Consider the following 9,495-nt stretch of genomic DNA (forward strand, 5'->3'; position numbering starts at 1 on the left):
ATTTACATGAAATCTCACGTCTCCTGGTACATGGTCGATGGTGTATAAAAAAATAAATGAAAGTCTAAGGATGTTTTCCGAAGGCAAATGAAAACCTAACACAGCATAATCAATCATTTTATGTTAATTCTTACAAATAATTGCACTAGTTCATAAAAGTAACAATGTAAACTAAACAGTGTATAAATTCAGCACTTGTAGCAACGGGTTTATCTTTTGTTCATTTACAAATATTTCAAACTCGTCTAAAAAAATGTATTTCAACGACAGAGCACAGCAAGCAAATCACAACGACAGCACAGCAAGCAAATCACAACGACAGAGCACAGCAAGCAAATCACAACGACAGCNTCATTTAAACTTCTTCACCCCCGACTCCCATTTTCCCGTTAATTATTGAAAATTTATGGATTCCCTGATGTAAAAAAAAAAGAAATTCCCAGATACCTGGTATTAAATTTTGGAGTGATACTTTGAAAAATCCTCAGCATACACAATTCTTTATCTTCGCTGTTAACATGTTTTTGGGTACATTGATTTATAAAGCTATAAATGCGGCCATAATGTTATTTATTTATTTTTTCTTCAAAAATATAAGTTCTCAGTTGTGATGAATGTAATCTGTCAAAATCCAGCGGCCAGATTCCAAATCTCTTTTGTAAAACTTGGAATGATATGAGAGTTGCTAAGTATAGTTCAAGATGTGTCCAACAGGTGGCAATCTTCTCCAATAAATGTTTAGATGTCGGACATGACAGTGACCATTTTTTTGCCGTCAAAAGTCGTCTTGAATTGTTCTGGGAGAGCAAATTCCACCTGAAACATAAAAACAACATCATAAGCTGGTTTATTTGGGAGGTTTTACAGCTTTAAATTTTCTATCACCAAATCACATGATTTTCGTAGGAGTTTAATTTTTGCATGAATTAGCAAGACTCAATATTGAAATAGCATCTTTTTAATTGTGAACAGTGACCTTGACCTTTAAATTTATTTAAAACCCTTTTGCCCATCTTTATATCACAATGTATCACCATGTAAAATTCCTAAAAGTTCAGACTTTTTGATTCCTAGATAAGGACTGTACCCTCCACATTGTCGGATATCGGAAAGATTAGTCTTTTGGATTCCAAAAACTAAAGTGTGGACCGAGTGACAGACAGACAGACAGACAAACAGACAGACAGACAGACACAGTGATTGCTATAGGGCACCTGTATGTCTGATGAGGGGCCCTAAAGAATATTATCGTTAACACCAGTTCTTTAAACTACCAGCTTCCACTTACGAAGTCACCATCCTTTGGTATAACAACGTTCATTTCTGAGGACTTGGCCGAGACAATTTCAGCTTTCAAAGAGCTCTCGCTGAGGAAGATCTGGGCACCGTCGGTCTTATCTATTGATACAGTCGGCATCGTTCCAATCACCTTGTTAAACAGAACAGTTAATGACAGTCAGGGAGGTCAACATGTTTATCTAATAACCTGGTCAGTATTGTTGCGATAACACATGCAATATGAGGTCAATACTTCTATCTATAGACCCTGTTATAGTGTTTTATTGACAGGCCAGTGCTATTCTTAAACCATTTCAACAAGAAACTGAACACTTGTTACCAAGTCATGTGATTCAAATAAAATTATACTTGATCTTCAGAGCGTGTCAATTAATTAAATTGGATGTACAGTAGATGAACAGTTATGTGGACCTCGATTATAGAAACTTTCACTTATCCAAACCTCAACTATAGAAAGTTTCAATTATTCAAACCTCGGTCATGTCCCTCAATAGTAAAAATTGTTTTAATAGTGTACGATGCGATATCTAAACCAGTTATATCTCTCCCATTGGGTTGAGATAATGAGATTTCTACTGTATTTGGTTCCTCATACATGGTAACAGATATCACCAACCATAGAACCAGGGTGCTTTACAAACTGGACTTGTACAGGTTAATGTTTAGGCAAGCTTTTTTGATAGTTTCATTTCTTTTAAGCCAAATAAACACAATTTATGTAATAAACTCTGGTGCAGTCAAATAAAAGATTTGTGAATTTTCATTTTGTAATTTTCAAAAATAGTTTTAAGATCAATTGGATGAATAGTAAGGGATACATGTATTTTATCACGGGGCCAAGTAATGTTGTGATGTTGACACCACACAACCTCATACATGTGATGTCTTTGGATCACAAAGTAGGGAGATTTGTGTTTTGAAGTAGGGAGATTTTTTGCGGCATCACAGCATAATGTTGTTTCTTTAATAATTATCAATTTTACCATATTTTTAGGAAAAAGAACACTGTGGTTAAATTAAAATCCTCTATTAAACAATCAAAAATCATCAAAACAATGGTGGGGATGTTGCGATAAATTAGATATAATAGAGATATCAGCAGAAGCATTACCAATACCAAAATATTATCCAACAGATATGACAGTTATTCTACCAATCATGTCAGTTGAACTTTATTCATTTTAGATAAAATCTGTGTAGATCATATGATAAATCTAGGTAACTATATAGTTGACCCAAATCCACTTATCAGCATCTACCTGTCCTTTTACACTCTGACAGTTGATGAACTCCAGGGAAGACACAAGATCATCAAATACCACGCCCACCTTCTTACAGCTATCTGTAAATAAATACAAAACAATAAGTGTTATACATTGAAAATAATCACTCCCACAAAAACGTTACAATACAATCGGTCAAGTTTTTTGGAATTTGTACATCAGGAAAAATTATGTCCTTAGCATGACGGACAGATAGACACCCCAATTCCAGTATAAGCCCTACCCCCATACTTTGTTCTGGGGGTATTTAACAGTATATAACACATACGTGACAATATATACAGGCGCGTAGCTGCCTATACGCTGGTACACAGGTGAATCCAAATTTTCAAACTAAAACACCTAACAAAAAACTCTACTTGTTGTACGCCTTGTCCCTACCAAGGGGCCTGCCCTAGACCCTAAATGAGTCCACTCTGAACAAGGGCTAGCTACGAAGATATACATCCACTATGTTCACCTAGCAGAAGCTATCATGGATTTAGAATTAAGAGTAATAGGGCATCATTATCTGCAAATTATCATTCACTACTATGATTGAACAAGGTCTCACCAATGTAACAAGTTGACCTTACCTACAATGATTGTAGTTGACCTTGACCTTACCTACAATGATGTAGTTGACCTTGACCTTACCTACAATGATGTAGTTGACCTTGACCTTACCTACAATGATGGAGCTGACCTAGGCAGTTGACATTGACCTTACCTACAATGATGGAGCTGACCTTGACCTTACCTACAATGATGTAGTTGACCTTGACCTTACCTACAATGATGGAGCTGACCTTGACCTTACCTACAATGATGGATCTGACCTTGGCAGTTGACCTTGACCTTACCTACGATGATGGAGTTGATCTTGCCCTTTATCTGGATGGTTGATTTCTGACATTTGTAGATGTAAACAGTTTGGTTAATGGCGGTATCTGTAATCTGGATGTTTGGGTTGTCCACATGGTTCTCCTACAAACAACAAACAGCAGGTCATCACACCAAAACCGTAATGGTGGTCAACAAGAATGTTAGCAATTAGCAAAGCTGGTGATATAAATAAGAGTTTAATCATCTAGATAGTAGGCTCAGAAAATACCACACACTAAACCACAATAAGGAAGAAATGTCATACTTAGCATGTAAGCATTGTCAAAATGTAAGATTCTTTAAAAACAAATCGCATTCTTTATAAACTGTGACTGTAACCTTATGGTCTTATTTAATGGCAATGAATGATGGTTTTTAGGTTCTTTCCACATTTAGTGTGAAACAGAGACATTTCACCCCCACAAACTGTTACATGCAAAATACAATTTACCTTTGGCCCATGATGATAGCATTTTTGATACTAAGATCAATTCTCCTAAAAATGTTTCATTATTTATCATTGTATTCATTCACTCTTTTAGAGTATTTGATACTGCAATCTTGAAATTACATTAAGTTTATTTTTTTGTCATTAATATTTGTGTATTAACAATTAAAGCATGTTCATCTATTCTGGGAACAATTCAGTGGTTTCATGGTTTAGAACCTAGGACAATAGTTCTGTGTGTCTTCTCCAGCTCCTCTGGACAATAGTTCTGTGTGTCTTCTCTAGCACCTCTGAACAATAGTTCTGCATGTCTTCTCCAGCACATCAGGACAATAGTTCTGTGTGTCTTCTCTAGCACCTCTGGACAATAGTTCTGTGTGTCTTCTATAGCACCTCTGGACAATAGTTCTGTGTGTCTTCTCTAGCACCTCTGAACAATAGTTCTGCATGTCTTCTCCAGCACCTCTGGACATGAGTTCTGTGTGTCTTCTCCAGCACCTATGGACAAAAGTTCTGTGTGTCTTCTCTAGCACCTCTGGACAATAGTTCTGCATGTCTTCTCCAGCACCTCTGGACATGAGTTCTGTGTGTCTTCTCCAGCACCTCTGGACAATAGTTCTGTGTGTCTTCTCCAGCACCTATGGACAAGAGTTCTGTGTGTCTTCTCCAGCACCTCTGGACAATAGTTCTGTGTGTCTTCTCCAGCACCTCTGGACATGAGTTCTGTTCCCCAGACATGTAACAACTTTACACTACTATAATAACTTACCACGACCCACTTCTTGCCATTCTGTAGCTCCGTAACAGGAGGTTTGACCACCACTTTAGCTGCGGGTTTTGGAGCAGGTTTGGGGGGAGCCTTGACTGGGGCCTTAAAGGGAGCAGGTCCCTGTCTAAGTGCTGGATTCTTGTGTGTCTTCATCTTATCAGTCACCGTCTTAAGGCCTGTAATATAGTAACCTTGTCAATAACCTCACCATCACATTACCTAGTGTACTGTTTAATGACAAACCAACCTCACCATCACATTACCTAGTGTACTGTTTAATGACAAACCAACCTCACCATCACATTACCTAGTGTACTGTTTAATGACTAAGTGTACTGTTTAATGACTAAGTGTACTGTTTAATGATAAAGTGTACTGTTTAATGACTAAGTGTACTGTTTAATGATAAAGTGTATTATTACCTGACTCTCTATTTATATAAGTGTATATGAAGTATTTTTGACTGTTTTAATAAAAATTCCCTGGAAAAGACTGAAAACCCGTAAAATAATGTCAGGGTGCAACAGTCAGCTGTTGCACACTTACTGTTACATGCGCGACAATCGGCGGCCCCACTCAAGCGTCTTATTGATACAGATTTGTTTGTTGTCGTCTAGTAAAAATGGCGAATAACGGCAGATTTGAGGATGTTTCTGACAATTTGGAATTGGTTATGGACAATAAGGACTCTCTTTTTATAACAAACGTCATAAAGGGAGCTGTGAATATTTTGGATAAATATTGTGCAGAGAAAGGTGTTATGATCGACGAAAGCTGCAGTAATGAACAACTGAACGAGTTTTGGACTTTAAATAATAAAGAATTAAATCTTCTTTCCTTCCATAGAGTCATTTATCCTGACTCGCACAATTCATGAAGTTTCTTCAATAGAGAGTCGGGTAATAAATCATTTGTTTCATTGGTACTGGGGGAACAGTCAAATCCTTGACCCTCGGTAGCAGGGAAGACCTAGGAAACAGTTCCCTAGGTCTTCCCTGCTACCGAGGGTCAAAAATTTGACTGTTCCCCCAGTACCAATGAAACAATTGTATACTGTTACATGACCTGATGTACTGTCAACTAACCTAGTTTTCATAACATGACCTATTGTACTGTCACATGACCTATTGAACTGTCACACGACCTATTGTTCTGTCACATGACCAAGTGTATATCACATGATCAATCGTACTGTCAAAGAACCTCGTGTACATAACATGACCTATTGTACTGTCACATGACCTAGTGTTCATCACATGACATATTGCACTTTTAAATGACCTATAGTACTGTTACATGACCTAGTGTACTGTCACATGTCCTATTGTACTGTCACACGACCTATTGTTCTGTCTCATGACCTTATGTACTGTTACAGTGCCTAGTGTACTGTCACATGACCTAGTTTACTGTCACATGACCTATTGTACTGTCACACGACCTATTGTTCTGTCACATGACCAAGTGTACATCACATGACATATTGTACTTTTAAATTACCTATAGTTCTGTTACATGACCTAGTGTACTGTCACATGACCTATTGAACTGTCACATGACCTATTGTTCTGTCACACGACCAATTGTTCTGTCACATGACCTTATGTACTGTTACAGTGACTAGTGTACTTTCACATGACCTAATGTACTGTTACAGTGCCTAGTGTACTGTCACATGACCTATTGTTCTGTCACATGACCTATTGAACTGTCACATGACCTATTGTACTGTCACATGTCCTATTGTTTTGTCACATGACCTGTTGTACCATCACATGACCTAGTGTACCTTCACCTGACCTAGTGTACTGTTGCATGACCTACCTTTGGTGACGTCAGCGCCCTTATTAAGGGCGTCGAACAAGGCTGCCCTTCCATCAGTAGAGCTTCCTGTGGATCCTGTGGGGGCATCAACTATTGGTGGTGGGGGTGGTGGGGGGCCTGGTGGTGGTGGAGCTGGGGGTCCTCCTGAGCTGGCAGCAGGTGCTCCAGCAGAAAAAGTGCTAGCATCTCCTCCCTAAAACAAAATGTCCAAACTTGNATTCAGAACAAACTAAGTCCTGATAGTAATTTGTGTAAATTAAAACTTTGTTCATTTTGAAATAATTATAAAAATCTGTCTTAAATATGAAGCCACTGCTAATCGCATGCATGTTGTTGTATTTGACTTAAACTTCATTTTACAATGACAGCAAAAATAAAATACCACCTGAACATATCACTTCTTATTCCAACAAGTAGATGACTTCTGACATTTTTATCCCCATTTTATTCTTGTAATCGTTGACCTCCATCACTGGGCCGTGCAGTACCCCAGATTTATAAATAACTATTTGGACAGCAAATGGCCAGAATCTCACACATCTATTCAACATTACTGATACCGCTGACCAGATCACTCAAACTGACCATATATCAGTAGAAATTTCAATGGTCAACATTTGGAAATCATTCCTCACACTGCCCTCGACTTTTTATCTAAGGTATTTTCAAACCTTACTCTAGAGAGTTCCACTGATAGATGATAAAATTAGTTACCATGGCAACAAGATTTAAAACACCCCAAATGTGCAGAATTTTGATAAGACATAAGCATTTGTTATCATTATGGCAGACTTTCACAGAATACTGATGTTAACTATTCAGATTCTAGAGACAAGAATTCAACACTGAATTTTTATCTCAACAGAAGGCATTTGTTTTTATCCAAAATAAACCTTGAAATATTTCACTTTCACTGGTCAAGGGTAAAGCACCAAGTCAGTCCTAGGCCCGAGTTACCACTAATAATGTAAACACCATAACATAGTCTGTGTCAGTCCTAGGCCCGAGTTACCACTAATAATGTAAACACCATAACATAGTCTGTGTCAGTCCTAGGCCCGAGTTACCACTAATAATGTAAACACCATAACATAGTCTGTGTCAGTCCTAGGCCCGAGTTACCACTAATAATGTAAACACCATAACATAGTCTGTGTCAGTCCTAGGCCCGAGTTACCACTAATAATGTAAACACCATAACATAGTCTGTGTCAGTCCTAGGCCCGAGTTACCACTAATAATGTAAACACCATAACATAGTCTGTGTCAGTCCTAGGCCCGAGTTACCACTAATAATGTAAACACCATAACATAGTCTGTGTCAGTCCTAGGCCCGAGTTACCACTAATAATGTAAACACCATAACATAGTCTGTGTCAGTCCTAGGCCCGAGTTACCACTAATAATGTAAACACCATAACATAGTCTGTGTCAGTCCTAGGCCCGAGTTACCACTAATAATGTAAACACCATAACATAGTCTGTGTCAGTCCTAGGCCCGAGTTACCACTAATAATGTAAACACCATAACATAGTCTGTGTCAGTCCTAGGCCCGAGTTACCACTAATAATGTAAACACCATAACATAGTCTGTGTCAGTCCTAGGCCCGAGTTACCACTAATAATGTAAACACCATAACATAGTCTGTGTCAGTCCTAGGCCCGAGTTACCACTAATAATGTAAACACCATAACATAGTCTGTGTCAGTCCTAGGCCCGAGTTACCACTAATAATGTAAACACCATAACATAGTCTGTGTCAGTCCTAGGCCCGAGTTACCACTAATAATGTAAACACCATAACATAGTCTGTGTCAGTCCTAGGCCCGAGTTACCACTAATAATGTAAACACCATAACATAGTCTGTGTCAGTCCTAGGCCCGAGTTACCACTAATAATGTAAACACCATAACATAGTCTGTGTCAGTCCTAGGCCCGAGTTACCACTAATAATGTAAACACCATAACATAGTCTGTGTCAGTCCTAGGCCCGAGTTACCACTAATAATGTAAACACCATAACATAGTCTGTGTCAGTCCTAGGCCCGAGTTACCACTAATAATGTAAACACCATGATTCTAGAGTAGTAAACATCACTTAAAAGTATCCAATGTATTTTTAAATATTGTTAAATTTCGAAAAGTAAGAAATAAAAAATAATAAATCTGTAAATATGTAATGTGACATTCTAGGTTAAGTGGGTACACTACCTTAATCTGAAATGTAACTCCTTTCCAAAAAGAGTTCTGTGCAGAAATACCTGTTAAGCCTCTTTTAGGAATGATTTTTTTTTCAACTTAACCGATTAATTCATGAACATTTAGATCCAATAAAGCGTTAACATTGATGGCATTGAGATGTTCTTAATGATTGCATAATACTACTAAAAGGGAAATAACTCTTACACAAATGCTTGGTATTTATTTTATGGTATTTTACCCAAGAGCTTTTTATCCAAGAGTTAATTTCTGTACTTTCCCACTCCTGAAATTATTTTTGTTATATCTGTATTACCTCCCTTCCTCCACTAACCTCAGAGACTGTTGATGATACAACTGTATTGATATACCAATGGCCACTAATAAGTTGATCATGTTACTAGTAATTTAGGCCTACTCTGTAGTATCACCAGTTTTGATTGGATTATTGAAATCAGAAAGTTAATGATGAATACTTACTCAGAAGAGAACTAGTGTCTGTTTGAGGGGATTTGAGATTTCAAGAAAAAAACTTCCAACTTCTTAATTGATTAAGATGTTAATTTGAAATGAAATACATACTTGATGTAAGTGAAAAGTGAAGATTATTACAGTCCAATACCTGTGGATTACAGTGTTATCTTTACATTGGCTTAGCCCAACACAAATCTAATTACTACCATACTATAGTTAAATGATTATAACTTTATTTTGGCTCCACAAGTTGTTCCAGCAATCAAACCTTACATCAATGGGAACAAAACACTGATCTCCAGGAACCCACTGAATGCCCCCCCCCCTCCCCC

At 37.6% G+C, this 9,495-nt stretch overlaps 1 protein-coding gene across 2 annotated transcripts in view; it reads right to left on the reverse strand.

Moving 5' to 3' along the window:
- Positions 1–366: 366 nt before the first annotated feature.
- The window catches only part of LOC110458010 (adenylyl cyclase-associated protein 1-like), a 107,701-nt gene continuing 98,572 nt past the window's right edge, over positions 367–9,495 (reverse strand). For both annotated transcript variants that reach the window (XM_021509535.1, XM_021509536.1), the window contains 6 exons: positions 6,488–6,680; positions 4,664–4,839; positions 3,425–3,548; positions 2,559–2,641; positions 1,289–1,429; positions 367–816 (listed from right to left, as the gene is read on the reverse strand). In XM_021509535.1, the coding sequence (XP_021365210.1) occupies positions 739–816; positions 1,289–1,429; positions 2,559–2,641; positions 3,425–3,548; positions 4,664–4,839; positions 6,488–6,680 (795 nt within the window). In that variant the 3' untranslated portion in view covers positions 367–738. The remainder of the gene's footprint in view (positions 817–1,288; positions 1,430–2,558; positions 2,642–3,424; positions 3,549–4,663; positions 4,840–6,487; positions 6,681–9,495) is intronic.

Source organism: Mizuhopecten yessoensis, unplaced genomic scaffold (genome assembly GCF_002113885.1).
Source record: "Mizuhopecten yessoensis strain PY_sf001 unplaced genomic scaffold, ASM211388v2 scaffold9399, whole genome shotgun sequence".
NCBI lineage: Eukaryota > Metazoa > Mollusca > Bivalvia > Pectinida > Pectinidae > Mizuhopecten > Mizuhopecten yessoensis.